This window comes from Vespa crabro, chromosome 24 (assembly GCF_910589235.1).
Source record: "Vespa crabro chromosome 24, iyVesCrab1.2, whole genome shotgun sequence".
Classification (NCBI taxonomy): domain Eukaryota; kingdom Metazoa; phylum Arthropoda; class Insecta; order Hymenoptera; family Vespidae; genus Vespa; species Vespa crabro.
The window spans coordinates 3,024,553-3,042,181 of record NC_060978.1 but is presented as its reverse complement, the minus strand read 5'-3'; the positions used below and the strand labels follow the sequence as shown (position 1 = coordinate 3,042,181).

At 37.9% G+C, this 17,629-nt stretch overlaps 1 protein-coding gene across 31 annotated transcripts in view; it reads left to right on the top strand.

Moving 5' to 3' along the window:
* Positions 1–17,629, top strand: part of LOC124432323 (CUGBP Elav-like family member 1) — a 264,155-nt gene that overhangs the window by 183,116 nt on the left and 63,410 nt on the right. For all 31 annotated transcript variants that reach the window (XR_006944228.1, XR_006944227.1, XR_006944226.1 and 28 more), the window contains one exon: positions 16,984–17,066. Coding sequence is in view for 28 of the 31 variants with exons in the window: in XM_046981189.1 (XP_046837145.1) it covers positions 16,984–17,066 (83 nt within the window). In the remaining 3 variants the exon portion in view is untranslated. The remainder of the gene's footprint in view (positions 1–16,983; positions 17,067–17,629) is intronic.

Here is a 17,629-nt window from a genome sequence, read left to right as displayed (position 1 = left end):
AAAATTTCTCTTTTTTATTTTGCTTTCTTTTTCTTTTTCTTTTTTTTTTCTTTTTTTTTTTTTTTTTGTTATTCGTATCAAAGCGATACAAAAAGTTCGATTCACGTTTACGCTCGAGTACCCGATGTAATCGTGGCCATGTGAGAAATTAAAAAAGAGAGAAAATGAAAAGATCGACAATTTTTATCTCTGGCAATCCGTATAAAGCGCTAGCAACTTTAACAACAAAGACGTTGTAAAATACAAAGCAGAGCGCAAAACGTGTAAAGCTTGCAGTTATGCGAGCAAATACGAATTCGAATATCGTGTTTGTAGACTCTATCTCTCTCTCTCTCTTTTTCTCTTCTGTACAAGCGCACAGAAGAGAGAATGAATGAGAGAGAAAAAGATATATATATATATATATATATATATATATATATATGCAAAGGGAGAGAGAGAGAGAGAGAGAGAGAGAGAGTGGCTGGAGGGCGATGGGTTTCGAATTAACGGCCGAACGAACGAAAGGATACAATGACGTTAATTTGATTCACTTCACAAAGAGCTTTGACTGCTTCGACGTTGGGCTCGCGTGCATTTTACTCTGTCTGCGCATAGTTCTCGTGTGTCCTGCGCGTATTCGCAGGACATACCTATTCGCCTGAGCGACGATGCGCAACGAAAGTCCGTCACGACGAAATTGACCGACGAAGCCTTTCGAAAAATTTCCAATCGTCGACTATGTCCCCGCCCCTTCCCCCGCAAATCTATCCCACGAGAAAGATTTGTTTTTTAACGATCTGTTATTAAATCTTTTTATCGCGTATTTTATCAGAGGCGATCGTCCAAAAAAATATAAGACTCATTTTTTGGATTTGTTAATGATTGCACGAGTCGATCGATATATATATATATATATATATTATGACTTAATAAATACATTAACGAAGAAAAGAAGTTATATGAAAATAATCCAGTTTCGTTAAATATTCCAGAAGCAATTGACATAATTTTCGTAGTCCTTGCATTCTCAAAGATCACCAAGATAAAGTAAGTACGGTCATGGAAGAGTATGCGGTTTAACTATTCAACAAAGGCAAAAGAGTCAAGCGGATAGAATTAAAAGAGAGCACGCTGGATTATGTCAAACGAGCGGAAGGAGATCTCTCTGTGTGGGAGGATAATCGTGGGATTGGTAAAAAATCGTCCTCGGGAATAAGAATAAAGTAGTACGGTTAATCCGATACGGAAATGGCGGCTTGTCGGGGAGTAAAAGTAACTCGTCGACTCGTAATGGCATCGACGACTGTCGGAATAGTGCAAATAAGTTTCCCACCGATTCGTAGCATTTTGTGAGGATGAGAGAAGAAATAGAAATAGAAGAAGAAGAAGAAAGAAGTGGAAGAGAAAGAAAGGGAAGAAGAAGAAGAAGAAGAGTAAAATTACAGAAGGTCAAAGACAGAGGGAGCGATCATCGTTTTCTTTTCTCTTTCTCTCTCTTTCTCTTTATCACTCTCTCTTTTTCTCTCTGCCCGGAAGAAAGCATTCGTGGTACTGGATCATCAAGAGAGGAGCCGGCGTAGCGTATTCCCGGTGACTCGTTAGAGAAAGAAGGTCGTTTCCTCTTTCCTTTCCATTGAGAGCAGGAAAGCAAAGTCACGTTCGTCAACCGCAGCAAGCGATTGCTCTTTCCTTTGAGCTCTCTCGGCCCAGATCTCTTCTCCTCTTTCTAGTTCTCTTACTCGTCTCTTACTCGTCTTCTCTTCTTATTCCTCGCTCTTCTTCGTCGTCCGCTCTCCTTTGTCGTTCTCTCGAAATCTCTCTTTGGTCTTCCAGCACCAAGAGAACATTTACTCTTCCGTCTCTCCCACTCTTCTTATTTTTCTCTCTAGTGGCTCATTAGTTTAGTTAACCACCGACGAATCAACAATGTGTTTTGCTATATTTAATACTTCTTTTAATACGCTCGTTCGTTGTTTCGATCACAAATATCTCCATTCGACCTATTTATTTCGTCGAATTTTTATCTTTTTTTTCAAATATACGATCAACGATTCGATAATTTTATATAAGTATATACGTAGAGTCGTTATAAAATTGCTTTTTAACAAGGAGTAATTCGTGCTTTTTTATCGGGTCTTTACTCTTTAACTATTCCTACCGGATACGGTAATAGCATAGTAATTGAAGTGGAAACAGAACGGTGCGAGCAGAAGTTTGAAATAAATTTCTCAAGGGATGGCTTCCTCTCCTCCCCCAATCTCCCTCCAATATAAGAAGGTATGATGCGCGCGCACGGTAATGCACTTTTCGATTTGAACCGCACGTTCGATAGCGTCTCCGATAACACAGCGAACGAAAATATTATAAGCGAGCGAACGAATGAATTTCCGTACTAATTTTTTATCGATAATATGAAAAAAAAAAAAAAAAAAGAAAAAAAAAAGAAAAAAGATATCGTTATATCATAATTCCCATTATTGGAAAAAAATAAGATAAGTCAATATAAATGAATTAGCAATTTTTATTCGTTATATTGTTTTATTTTTGCATGTTAGAAAAGTCACGATAGAATGTACGTAAATATCGTAAAGTGAAGAGAGAGAGAGAGAGAGAGAGAGAGAGAGAGAGAGAGAGAGAGAGAGATAGAGAGAGGGAGAGAGAAGAGTCAGCCTATTGCGAAAATGTGTCGTTAAAAGGAAATACAGAGCAAAATTGCTCGAGTAATACGAGTAGACAAACAAGAGGACATGCTTTAAAAGCGCAATAGCCACGCTTGTGTTGACTCGGCTCATTGCGAACACTTATGTATCTCATCCCGGCGTAAAGGGAAAGGAGTCCCGGACCGTTGTGTGTATTTAACAAATTCGCAAGAGAATCCACCCTCTTCCAGTATTCTACTCTGTTCTCTCTTGCCTTTCTCGTCTCACCCTACTTTCCTCCTCGTCCACTTCACAATCGGCACTCGCTTTAGGGTGCGCCAGCAAACACTTCGTTGCTCCTCTCGTCGAATCTATTATCGATTTAAAATTTACCAACGATTTCAATTAATTCGTCTTGCGAATAAATAACGTCGATCAAGAAGAAAAATAAAAACAATCTAATCGTTCTCCTTACGATCGTTTAAATGCAATTATCTTCGAATTAGGATCTGAATAATTATTGCACGAAATAACTTCTGATAAAATGGAAGTAGCGAAATTACTTAGAAAAAGAAGATAAACGAACTCGCGTTTGTTTTTAGTAAGGAAAGAGTCCTCTTTTAAAAGTAGCTTTTTTAATTAGACGCGACCCAGCACGAATCCCTTCTCAAGGTACGAATGAAAAGTACGTTTTCGCAACGTTAGCATAGCGTCTTCACCTCGAGTACACGTTCCATCGGTGAACTAAAAAATTTGTCCTCTTCCGATGAAATTCTTCGTCCCATTTATGTACCCACGTGCAAAGTGCAACATTTTAAGCACGGGGATAGATTTTTCAATGAGAGGTATACGCATTCATTCTCGATATCAAGGTTATTGTATCTATAAATCCGATTATCTTTAAACGTGCCAACGAATAAGAAAAATCTTTGTTGATGCAGCTTCGCAATTCGAGAACATTTCAATCGATCGTATCTTCTTTTTTCTTCTTCTTCTTCTTCTTCTTCTTCTTCTTCTTTAAACGAGAATTTGATCCATTAAAATCGTAAAAAAATATCGTGAATAATGAAGTCTCGCAAGTGCACTTCTTTCTTTTAATGTTCTGCTTTGAGATGAAACTTAGAAAAAAGAGAGATTTCGTGCGAAATTGAGAATTCTTTTTCATCGATGATGGCTTAGTGAAAAGAAGGGAAAGAAAAGAAAAGAAGAAAAGAAGGAAAGAAAAAAAAAAGAAATCAGAGTTTCTCCGATATTAAAAATTCGTTAGATATTTTAATGCAAGAATATATCAACGTCCAGACAACAATGACTATCGTATTCTTTAAATATTCATGTAATAAATGCATACCCAGAATTATAATTTTATAATAATTTTTTTTTTTCTTCAATATGTCATTAACTTTAAATTTGATTTATAAAGGGAACAAGTTACTTCTCTATCCTAAAGATGGATATCGTAAAAATAATTATTAATACTATTATTAGAGTAAACGAGTATATATATTTAAGGGGAAAAGAAAGAAGACAGGTATTTTTAGCTCGTCGTTGTGCTACTGTCAAGAAAATTAAAAGTTCAACAAAATAAAAGAGTAGGAAAGATAGAAGCAAGCTTTGCCTTTAATCATCCATCATCCTTCATCAGGTTCGTGCTTGTCGTAAGTTCAAGGGAAAAGAATAATCACCGCGATGTGGTTATAAATACGTTCCTCGCCGTACATTCATGTTTTCACTTTGACGAATGAAAGGAAAAAAAGGAAGTCACGGGACAAATATCATTTCCCAGCATCTTCGATTAAAAAAAAAAAAAAAAATAAAAATAAAAAAAAAAGAAAAGAAAGGTCTTCCTCGTTCTTAAGTAGTACACGAATACTACCGTCCCTTCTTCGATTTGTTTTTCTTCGGGCGACTCGTCGACCTCGTTTGTATAAAAAAAAAAAAAAAAAAAAGACAGAAGAAAAAAGAGGAGAAGAAGGTAACCTAGTAAAAAAAAGATCCAGGCGATATTGAAAGGAGAAGAAAAGAAAAGGATTAAAAATATTTTCCTCCTTGAACGCCTCCAAGTGGAAGAGATTTTATCGAAGGTGGTATGACTTCCTCGATTCTCGTCGACTTTCGAAAAGCAAGAAAACAAATTGAAAAAAAAAAACGAAAAAAAAAGAAAAACAAAAAAAGAAAGAAAAATTAATTTAAGGAAAATCTTTCGACGGTCGATAGCCGTCCTCGTATTGTAACTTCGTTAACTTGTTTTTCCGATTGGCGTGCGATACCTACGTTCGGTATAGTGCATTTTTATCTCTCGTTCGTGTCCTTCCATGGAGAGGTTAATTCCGTGCGGTGAAAGTTCACGTATATGGATACGTATGTAGGTAGCTTGATTCTCGCTCGCCGAAGGTTAATAGCTTTTTCCCCCCGTTCGCGGAGAAGCTCATCGGATTTCTATCGAATCTCTTGTCAGTCGCCTTAATCGTTCGAACGATACGCATCCGGTCTGGTTCCGATAACCGATACTTCTTTCTCGCCATGACCATTCCATCGATCGCCGATCGATGACTACACTCTTTGTTACTTAAAGATCCCATTGGGAAAGATTATGTATCACATTAAATTAACAATTTTTAAACAGCTTGTCATTAAGGACGAGTGTCTTTCTTTGGCATTACATTTGTGTGTAAGTGGGAAAAAAAAACACACACACACATAAAACAAAACAAAAAACAAATAAAAAAAACAAAAGGGAAAAGAGAGAAAGAAAAGAAAAATAATATTCCTATCTACGAAGTTCATCCCTTGTTCGAAACGATGGTAAATCCCTGTCAGTGCGCTGACAGGACGAGGGTCGTAATTTCCTGCCAGATAACGATTTTCCACTTGAATTATGCACTTTTCGATAGACTCTTCCGAAGTGACGCGAATTCGAAATAGAATGGCGCCATATCGATCGATATCGGCTCGTTCTTGCACGACCTTCGCCCTCTAATGAAATTGATTCGCTTATTTGCATATGCAAGACGTGAATAAAAATTATATATCGTCCCATTATTAACCGAGTATTCACTTTGACCTAAGTCGTTTATTGTCTCGAAATATTTTATCGTGAAAATTCAAATCGAAGTTAAGGTTAAAAGAAATAATTTTCATATAGATACCCTGTCTGATACTCTCTCGTATATGAAATGCAATCGATATAATATACGTAAATGCACATATCCATGTAATAATATTTGTGCTATCTTGTATATATTCTACATCGCGATGATAGACGAGCTAGAGATACGTGTATCAAGAGACGTTGGAAGCAAACTGACAGGTGGAATAACAAATTTCTCTATCGAAACATCTACTCGCGTTTGTGTATACCATTATATCGGCGAACGTACTAACATTTACAAGGAAGTCTTAGGGAAGGTCTGTTATATACGCCATATGTACAGATATTAATTGCTTCGATCACGAAACCGAACCATTCGACCTAGATTCAAGATTTCCTTTTACTATCTTCGCCACAAGATTGCGTTTCAAGAAATGCAAAAAATTGTCTTGATCGCATTGACCGCAAAAATTCTGAAGGGAATATCTGCTTCTTGGACAATTGATGACAATGGAAACCGATCTCTTTATTATGGTAAAACGACCATACGTTATTGAACGAGGTATATATAAATATAACGATTTTCCAAAAGTATATGTTATCATCAACTACATCCTTTCAGTCATAAATGGTAAACATGAAATGATAAAATCATCAAATTTATTATTATTGCTTTGTAACGCGATCTTATTAATTCTATTTATATTAAAAAAAAAAAAAAAAAAAAAAAAAAAAAAAAAAAAAAAAAAAAGAAATGTATATATATTGTATGTATATACATATAAATCGGACTAAAATTTATCATTACGCGGAATAAAAGAAATATATTATGTAATATCGTTATATGAAATACGCATAGAGTAATGCGTAAAACACTTTGAATGCTTTACTACGATTAATTAAATCCTGAAAACGATATCGCATATTTACCGAAACGCTCGGTTATCCGTATAAAATATAACTACGTTCTTTCTCGATGTTTGAGAGAGACAGAGAAGAAAAACGACGATAAATATGCGAAGCATATTTCGAACGAACGAACGAACGAACGAATTTAGTTAGATGGGATAAACAACTACGATGATAAATAAATGCAATTACAACTGGAGGAAGATGAGTATATGAATATATTACCGTGAAATAAACTTACGCGTCATTTTTATTTTACATATGTATATAGATATATACGACTAGCCACCTGTTTCTAGTCCCTTCTGGCGTTGACATCGAGAGATCCGCTTATTATACCACACAGTCAATCATCCTAGTCCCAGCGGGAGATCGTCTTAACGGGCCGACGAAGCTACTTATGTTCGCATATGTAGAATGTCGAACGGACCACCGGCTGGTTCCATCGTTGTCTCCTCTCCCATACTGGCTTCCATACTGGCTTCCATACTGGCTTCCATACTGGCTTCCATACCGACCTCCGCCGTCTCTCTGTGGCTGCATGCCTCTCGTGTACGCATCCAAATTAATATCGCGGAGATTAGTGGAAGCGCCGACTAACTAACTGGCTGTCGGCAATCTGGATTACCCCCGTTACAACAGCCAGGTCAACGTTATGGGCTGCTTCGCGATTAATCTCTTCAGAAGTTAGAGAAATTGAAACATTGCTCGTGTGATCGCACAGCTCGTACTCCCATCGTTCTATCTCTCTCCCCTGCCCATAACCACCCATCCCCACCTTACCCTCCTATCTCGCTCTCATCGTCCTTTGAACCAAAACGACCGCTTTGATGGGATCAAGCTTCCAATATGGTCGGTGTAAATCACCAAAAGGGACACGAACCAGACTGATGCTCGCTCGATCCCTCTTCGATGGATTTATACGATACGATATTTTTACAGAACCCATCGTTCCTCGTACTACTTATTAAACGACATCGTTGGATTTATTTTATCTGAAATACGAAAGGGAGAGAGCTTCGATGGTGGATATCAAAGAGGGATCAACCTTTGGGTCTTAATTAGAGAAGATATTGCCTGTTATAAAGTCGAGCTTTATGTTAGGAAAGTTATAGTCTTCTTCTGATATTAAAACGAAAAGACACAAAGACACATCGAATATTGTCGGTTTTTCTTTTCTTTTTTTTTCCTTTCTTCTTCTTCTTCTTCTCTTTTTTTGTTTTGTTTTGTTTTATATCTTAAAACTTTGGACGATCAAAGGTTCGATCGACGTTCAAATAAATCCAACCTTTCTTTATTGTATACTCGATATTCAAAATGCGAGGAATATTAAGGAAAAAGAGGAAGAGGATCGAGGGATTGGAATAAAACAAGAATGTTAGGAAACAAGGTTCCCTCGGCTGTTTCTTAGCCAGGATATTATCCCGTCCGTAGGAAGCCATCTTTTACGCACACGGAATATCAATGATGCCGAGCGGATGGATAAAAGTGTATCGAGATACTCTGAGTCTGTGAAATGTGTTTGAAGGATGTTGGAGAATGCAAGTATCGCGACAAAATACGTAGACAAGTATACGTGTCTCTTTCTATTCTTATCTCTCTTTCCCTCTTTTCCCTCTTCTTTCCTCTCTCTCTCTCTCTCTCTCTCTCTCTCCCTCTCTCATTTTCTAAGGATTATAGAACTCTCCTGTGAGCGAGCGCGAACGCAATATCGCTGATAAAAAGATTCATCATACCACGAAGAGCAAATCGAATGCGCAAGAAGTCTCACAGGAATGACGAATCTGCTGGTGACTTTTCTAGATGTAACATCTGAGTCTCATCTTGATTGCCTACGCGCTTGATTGCCTGCATTATTTCAATCTTTTTACTCAACGCGGCAAGTTAAAAGATTGTTTAGATTTTTCACATGATCGATTGCTGCTTAATAAAAAAAAAAATATATATATATATACATATATAAATTTGAAAAAGAAATCTTCTATTTAATAAATTCTAAAATTGATATAAATTGTTAACGCGTACTCGTTTTGCCATTTTTAACCATACTCACGTCATCGTGATACGCACATAAATTTTTGTCAAATATTTTTATTTCGAGAAAAGTTTCGATCACGTTCATTGTTAAAAAAGAAAACAATCGTTGGAAGTTTAGCGTGTAACCTTTGTAGGAAGGTTATAAACCTAGCTGACTGACAGATGGTCCCTGTAGTATACAAACACAAAGATTCACCTTGATATCTCGAAGAAAGTCGCTCGTTTCGAGTTTACTTTCGCATCGGCTCTCTTTGGTATGCCTTGAGAACGAACACTTGATATCAGTGTGTGTCGGGACGTTTTCGTAGACGGATCTCATCGTTTCGCATGGACGACGAAGTATTCCGGGGATTGGCACAGGATAGCAATCTCGGTTTTATCACGGAAATCTCCTCCTCCTTTCCTTTATCGGCAGAGCGAACATATAGCACTTGTTTTTACTCTGGCGATAGTATAGCTCTAGCTTTTCGGGTGAGTATGTTCTGTCTTTTGCCACTCATATTCTTTTTTTTCTTTTCGAAAAAAAAAGTCCTGGCCAACTATGCGATATTCATTTAGCAGTTTGAAAAATCGATACTGCCTAGGTACAAATATATTTTCTTTTTTCTTTATCAACGATCAAAGTCTTGATTGAACCGTTGTTTCTATATCAATTATCGTTGTTTCGTTGAATATAATAAACAAACGATTTTCTAATTATCTTATATTTGTTACTCGATTTTGTTATTCGATTTAAATGAAAAAGTCATCATAGAAAAGTTATCATAGAATAAGCTTGTTAAGATTAACATGTTCGAAGAATTGAGAATTTTTATTGCACTTATAACAGGATAGATCAACGTTTCAAAGTTAAATTACTATTACGAAATTTCTCTTAAATGTGCGAAAATAAATTCGTTTATTAATATAGACCATTAACGTTCTACGAGTCATATACAAATTCACGTTGTAGATGGAAGGACGAACGTTATCGATCGCAGGAAGAAAATAAACGTGACCAATTAATGATCCGCGCGTCGATGGCGAAACGCGTGTCAACGTGAGCCGACATGCAAATTACTACGGGGGTGATACGTCTCGCCGCGAGACGCGGATAATAAGCACGGGAAGCGAATACCGACGGTATTTATGCAAATTAATGTCGATAATAATGGAACGGGGCGATGATTTTGTATGGTGGTGTGGAAGTGATGCCATTAAAAGTATTCAGAGCGACGGAGTGTCAAATCAAAAGTGAAGGGAAAGAAAAATATAATCGAATGGATGGTAATTCGTTAAATCTGTTTTTATTATCGTTCTCCCGATGACCATAGGGAAGAGGGAGGACGATATCTTTTAAAAACTTTTTCAAGTAAAAACTTGCTCGAGTATTTTTTTTTTTTTTTATTTTTCTTTATCTATTTTGTCTTTTTTTTTCATCTAAAGTTTCAAAAATGTCCCAAGTCTTGATGCACAACTTTTAGATATTAAGAATTCAAAGAAAAATAATGAAAACTTTTCGGAAAAAAAAAAGAAGAAAAAAAAAGAAAAGAAAAGGAGAATTGTTCAAACATTGGTAGTTCTCTCCTTATCTTTGATCGCGAGCGAGACACCTTAGAATCAATCCATCTTTGTTCTCCGCTTAATCAGTGAATTCAAGCTGCTTGATCGGTCAAAGCCTGGTCTCCTGACTAGAAGCACGTTACTCGCAAGTACGCGCGAACGGACAAACAAGAGAGGGAGAGAGAGAGAGAGAGAGAGAGAGAGAGAGAGAGATTTGTGTATGTGTGCGTGCGCGCAAACGCTAGCATGCCGCTCGAGAGAGCATATAGATCCAAGAACAGTAGGAAGGAGACAGTCGCTGGAGTCTCGTTTGCACCTTGCACCAACGTGGCCGGCATCTACACTGATATCACAGGTCAAATGCCGTGAGCACAGCCGGCAGATAAGAGACGATATAACTCACGGCTCTTATCTCGCCTTGTTACCGCGGTTATTTCGGCCGGATGCACTCGGCGCATGTCGTTACCCTAAGAAAAGCACCCAGTTACTTAATTAAAGTTACACTTAAATCGTCACAAAATAGTTTAATGCACTGAGTAAACTTTTTTTCTCATCTTTCGATTTGACTCAGTCTCTTTGTAATAAAATACAGGATATCTCGTTTAATTCGATTGTGAAAAATATTAAATAAATTTAATCGAAAAGATCTATTCATAAAGGATTTACCTTTCTTTTTTCTCTCTTTTTTTTTCCTCCACATTTTTTCATACAATCTAAAATAATAGAATGTCTCTTTCGAACAAATCAAATTATATATATTTGTAATTCCTCGATAGCTGGCAATTTATTTTCGATAACATAATTTATATTCGTATGTGATTCTATTAAGAATAATATGATTCATAGATCGACTTCTCCATTCGCAAAATTAGTACGTCTGAGATATTTCTCGCTCTCCCGAGACTTTTTATCTCGTAATCGTCGCGAAATCATAACTCATCGATTCAGCACTTAGTTCAACACCCCCTTTCAGCGAAAACGTCGAACTATTTTAACGACGAAGCGTTTTCGCTGGCAATATCGAAAGACAGGATCTCCTGCCGTGAAGTGTGTCGAAGAAGGTGTGTTACGGGAAGAAAATGGGGGGGGGGGAAAGAGAAAAAAGGAGAAAGAATAAAAAAGAGGAAAAAAAAGAGGAAAAAAAAAGAGAAAAATAGAGAGACGATCGTCGCATGTAGGTACGTGTCGAACATCGAATTTATGAGTACGATCGACACTACTCTTTGATAATATCTCCATCGATGTCCGTCGAAAGTGTACTCTATTCGGCCATTCTAGAAGATTCTTAGCTATATCATAGCCCCAGGAAGCGTGGGAACGTACGATCACAATTTATGATACAAAACTGGACCTACTTTTTCTATTTCGTTCGCTGACACGGAAAAGAATAAGTTTCTTCCAGTAAAGATCGTTTAGTTGAAGGCAAGAATTTCGTTAAAGCCAAACGCAATATGTTCTACGAAATTCTACGAAACATAGCGGAATAGATATACTTAATAGTATGGTTATCTTTAAGCTCGAGGAAATCATCGTTAATTGAACTCATCCGGAGGCTACGACTTCGTCGATTACGTGTTATCGTTCGTACAATTTGTTGCGAGAGTTCCTGCAATTATTGCAACGCGGTTTGCTCGCGAGCGGAAAGCTGCATCGTTCTGATGCAGGAGAGAATGAAACGGATAGAATCGTTAGTAGTAGATGGACAGAGTAGGTCGGATCAGAACAGCAAGCAGAGTATCGTGTGCAGAAAGGCAACTCTGTACATTACTGCTACTCTTGCCACTATTGCAACGCCATACCATTGCCATTGCTACTGGCTTCGTTCGTTGCTGGCATTGGTGGCAAAGGGCGAGGGTATACTCGGCTTGCGAGTAACGAGCATTACCTCCGGAGCATGTCGGGGCTAGATTTCCCCGTGGACTCTAATCACGCATCGGCATCGAGGTATTAGCCGCAGGCCCACGGGATCCTCGCGTCGTACTCGTCGATCGACTACCAACGACGATACGTTTTCCTCCTAGTCGATACGCCATCATTATCATACCTTTTGCTTTTATACTCGTTTAACTTCAATGACTATTGACCATTACTTTTTGTTTGCCGATATTACTGATATTACTTTTCTTTTCCCTTTTGTTTTTTTTTTCTTTTTCTTTTTTTTCCCCTATTTTTTTATACGATATTACTTTTATACCGATATTACTTTTCTTTTTCTTCCTTTTTTCCCTATTTTTTTTTGTTTTTTTTTTTTTATACGACATAGTCCATTATATTCGGAATAACATTAATTTCAATTCGATATCCTTGTTCAAAGTTTTCCCGTTCGTCGGATAAAATATATAGATATATATATATATACGTGTTCACGTTTTAAAAAAAAAAAAGAAAAAAAAAAGAAAAAGAAAAACACGTAACGAATCCCAAAAACAGCAAAGATGATACATAATGTGAAAACGAACCATTCGAAAAGCCGATATAAATTTTCTTCCATTTTCACGTTTCGAAGAAGGACGACTTTATAGATTTCCCAATGGACTCTAATCACGGATCGGGATCGAGGTGTACTAGCCGCAAACCCACGGGATCTACACGTTGCGCGCATGTGTACCGACCGATCGTATATCAACGATAATATCTTTTCTCAAACTTATCAAGCTTGCTTAACGTTCCTTATCTAGGACACTGATTTTAGCTTTGAAATTTACGAAATATAATTTTATTGTTCTCGTCGTTGTACTGTTAACTGCAATATTATTAAAAATTTCAAACAGATCCTTCTACCGAATTATGGATATAAAATGAAACGATTCTTTAGATCAGTACAGCGATTTTATTCTATCTTATTATTATTAAGATTGCACGAGCAAGGCATTTTCATTGCTGGAGAATATCATTCTCTCATAGACAGATATATGTCAGTACGCGGTTATGTCATCGAATTCCCAGCTCTTACGTTACACGCACGAATAATTTCCGTCGTAGAAACGAACGACGCGATGGAATTTCGCACAATGGATGCATTGGCGACGACAAACTCTCCCCTTCTCTTACATACGTCTTCTCGATTTCCTCGCTTTCGTCCGTCCTCTCTCACGTTCGTACATACACACGCGCGCATACACACACACACACACACACACACACACACACAGAGAGAGAGAGTCTCTCTATCTCTCTCTTTCTCTCTATTCTCCTCTATTCGCTTGATGTCACTCGAAACGTTTCTCGACGTGCCTCCCGTGAAATTATATGTATAGGTAGGAACGTATGTGTAAGCGCGAGCAATGCATAATTCGCGCCGCGAACGACGGGCGTTTCATGCGTCGAGTGTCGCGCAAGTATAATCCGGAGTCCAATTAGCGATAATTACGACGTGAATTGGGAATCCCTAATGGCGACGAGGCCCTGCAGGCCAGCATTCCCCAACGTTTCGTTTCTCACTCGCTCTCATTCGTTCATTCGTTCATTCGTTCATTCGTTTGTTTCGGCCAGACTGGCTCATTCGTCATCACAATTTTTGCAAATGACATCACCCACACACGAGATTATATTCGGCTAACGTACGATCATTGTTTGGTGTTGCGAACAATTTTCGATGGAGCATTATTAATAAGTCCGTGAATAATTTGGAATTATTTCGCGAGTGTGAACGAATGAGAATAAGAGAATACGGAGGGGAACTTTATTGATTGATTTATTTTTCTTTTTTTATCTTATCGTAACCATCAATCGTCATAATCTTTGATAGTTCATTCGGTACTCCGAGAAATATTTACGTTTTGCAAAAGAGAAGAAAAAAAGAGAAACACAACACAAGGTATCCTATAAACGCGTTTATTTATTCATACTTGCGTTGGTAAAATGATAAGTCTTACGTTCATTTTCTGTTGTACGTTCTTAACGAAACGATTAGAAATTTATCATATTACATAATTGAAATTAAACGTTATTTTACGAATAACATTTAATCTTCCATAATTTACTTCTCACGCTCGTAGGAATTACAGCTTTACAACGTTTCACGAAATTGATTTTCGCTTTGTTCGCGATTCCCAGGTCGCCGAGAGCTTTCCTCCGAAGTAAAGCGCGTCACGAGGTAGTCCATATTACTAGTGGTGGCCGGTGGTGGCCGGTCAGAAAACACTGGGCAAAGCCCATACGAGAAAATTACACCGTCGTCGTGGCCCGACGTGCTCTCTACTCTAAACTAGTGCTATTCAAACTGTGTATGCGAGGAACTCATGGGAATACTGCTGCACACTGTTCCCGGGTTAATAATTCGCTTATTAATAATTGATCCCAATTTGCATATAATTACGGTCCCGTAATTATGGAATTCTACAGCATTATGAATCGGATCATTGTTATTGTAATAGAACGTTTCACCTTCTAAACGAAAATTCAATTAACAATCTTCGAAGCTTGTCGCGTATTTAACGTCAAAGACTTGTCGTGCTTGTACGACGTTATTACACGACTAGGAATATCTCTATATAATCGTTTTCGAAGTTAAACGTTTTCAGACAAAGCGGATCGACCAATTTCTGGGATCGTCGTTTGTAATCATTTGTTAGAAGAACGAAGGTAAATCGGAAGAAGCGTTCACAAGAAAAGTTTGCAGATTGCAGGAAAGTTTTCGTGTTTAGATCGAAGATAAAAAAGTACACGTTCTAATCGCGTTACGGTGACTAGTTCAACAACAGCCGAATGACTCGTGATATCTTCCTTGTGATCTTCGCTTACGTGGCGCGATCATCAGTCAAGAAAAGGGATGATGGAAGGTGGTAAAGAGGGGAAGGAGTACTAGCAGCAGCGTTGGCACCTCGACGAATAGGGTCATTTGTAGACACGAGTATTACAGACGGCTGCTCGGCGAGCGTCCAACCGATGGCGAAGGGAAAGTTCGTTCGATGTGATTTAAGGGTCTATCGAGCGATGATGCCTTAAGATTAGTTACTCGCTAGATCATAATTTTCCCTTACCCGCGTCTCGTAAATTTATCGAAATTCGTCGACGTCGCATGTCAGAAACACGAATCACTTCCTACGTCTCTGTTTCTTTTTCTTTTCTTTTTTTTTTTTGTTTTTTCCTTTTTCTTTCTCTGCCCCTCCGAATAATCGAACTTTCTGAGAAATTCGAACAAAAGTTGACTTTGTTAATATTTTTTAATCTGGCACCACCGTTTGTTTCAAAATATAGAATTTTCATTTTACAAGAATTTAGAATCTTACAAGAATCGAATTTATCGAAGTTACGAAATGTAAGCTCAGAAAGTCAAGCGAAACTGTATAAAGATGTATTAACCTATCATATATCTATTGGTTTCATTCTAGTCACGTTCGCGCATTGCTGCAAGAACTCCCGACCACGAACGGTACTTTATACGTTTTGACAAAGTATTATGGTATCCTAAAATCGAACCTATCATACACTACCGATCGCAATTACGATATTCGTCGTGAGATCGTACCTACGTCGTTAAATACGATATTGAATATTGCCATATTGCGTTATCGTCCAAAACAAGGTATATACGGTACACGGTCCTCCTCCTACCTTAATTGCAAACCTTGCCGATGCTTCTATTAAACGTAATCACGTTATAGCACCCTCTAGATGAAGATTAGTGTTTCATTACAATATCATTATAACGTTCTTCCTGCTTAACTTGAATAGGATTATTAACGTGTCGCATGCCAAGAGATTTTAATTCAATTAATCTCCTATCTCTATGGATTCCAAAAACAAAATGTTTATTGAATTTGTTTTAAACTTTTTCTCAAACGTTGAAAAAAAAGAATGAAAAAAAAAAAAAATAATAAGAAATAAAAAAAGAAAAAAAAAAAAAAAAGAAAAGAAAAAGCAAAAAGAAGACAGTGAAATCCGACAAGAAAAAAGTGTTCGACTTTTTTCCATGGACAACAGTAATTTAGCAATTCGTGCGAATCGTAAGTTCCAGCTGGGAATTCCAAAGTTCGCTGTTGGAGGAAAAAGGAAAAAATGAAAGGGAAAGAGAGAAAGAGGGGGGTGGGTAGATGGAGGAGGGAGAACGAGCGAATGGTAGAACAAACATATTGCTTAAGCTTCATGGACTTTTGCGAAAGCATTGTGGGGATGCTCGGAATGAGAGAATAGCTATATGCAGGTAAAGCAACTCATTCGTAAACTAAGGGGTTGTAATACCAACGTACACACGCGCGCATGAGCATCTTCTACTCTCTCCATTCGCGTGTCTAAAGAGAGGGAGGGAATAGGAAAGTCGGAATTAACCAACTATATAGTATAGAAAAGGAGAAAAGGGTGGGCGATACAAGGTTGAATCGAACTTTTGGCAACTCGTAACTACCGACCGGTCGAATTTGCTGCCGGTTCGACGTCCACCAAGTCTCCTTTGGTAAAGGGAAACGAAAGAGGATGCAAAGAGACACCGAAGAGGTTTCGATGAGGTTTCCAGAAGCAGCAACAACCTTCTCCAATTTTCCCTTCTCTTACCATCGTATTCCATCTAACCTGTCATCCCTGTCCAAAGTCTCTACATCCGTCGATGTCTATCATATCGAGTTTCGTATAGATCGAATAATAGGTACTATAGCACTCCGTAGTATATCGAATTCTCGTAAATTTTTCCGCGTTTGTCTTCCTTTCCTAGCGACTCGCATTCGGTGACAAACGTAGTCGCTCGATATATCGATCGGTTATCCCATGATCGTTATCAAAGTTGCGAACAATGATAAAAATGCAACGATATAATTGTCTCAGACTAATTATGATGACCTTTTGTTCCAGGTTGTTGCTTTGTAACCTTCTACACGAGAAAGGCGGCTTTGGACGCACAGAACGCTTTGCACAACGTCAAGACTTTTAGCGGGGTGAGTATGCATTGCTCTCCTGAGAGATTACATTATATAATTCATTCGAACATAACAGAATTATACGTAACTCGTTTAATGATCCGTTAGCTATATGATTGTTCGGTATAACGGATAAAGGACTAATCGAATAATTGATTGTCACGGGCGTTAGTTGTTAATTAATTATATGATGCGGCTCGGTACGTTTAAAAATTCAATCGGGCTTATTTTGACGGTGAATGAAAAAATATCATATCACGTTTATATATCTACCCGTGCATACATTTATAGATATGTAGATAGTTATATAGGCACGATGGGTAGAAATACTCGTGATGCTTCTCTCGAAATGTTTCACCGAAATTCGAACGATATACAGATGTTCTATAATAGGTCGGATGGAAGTAGAGGAGACGATGCGACCGATGATGTTATCCTCGTTCGATTCGGATCAATGCGCCGAACTCACCGGCTAAGCCGAACGAATGTTTACGCGAACAATTATCCCAGTACCGATGATGATTCGCTCGATCGAGTATTGACCGAGTAATGAATATTAATACGGTTGATCGTTCGAATAA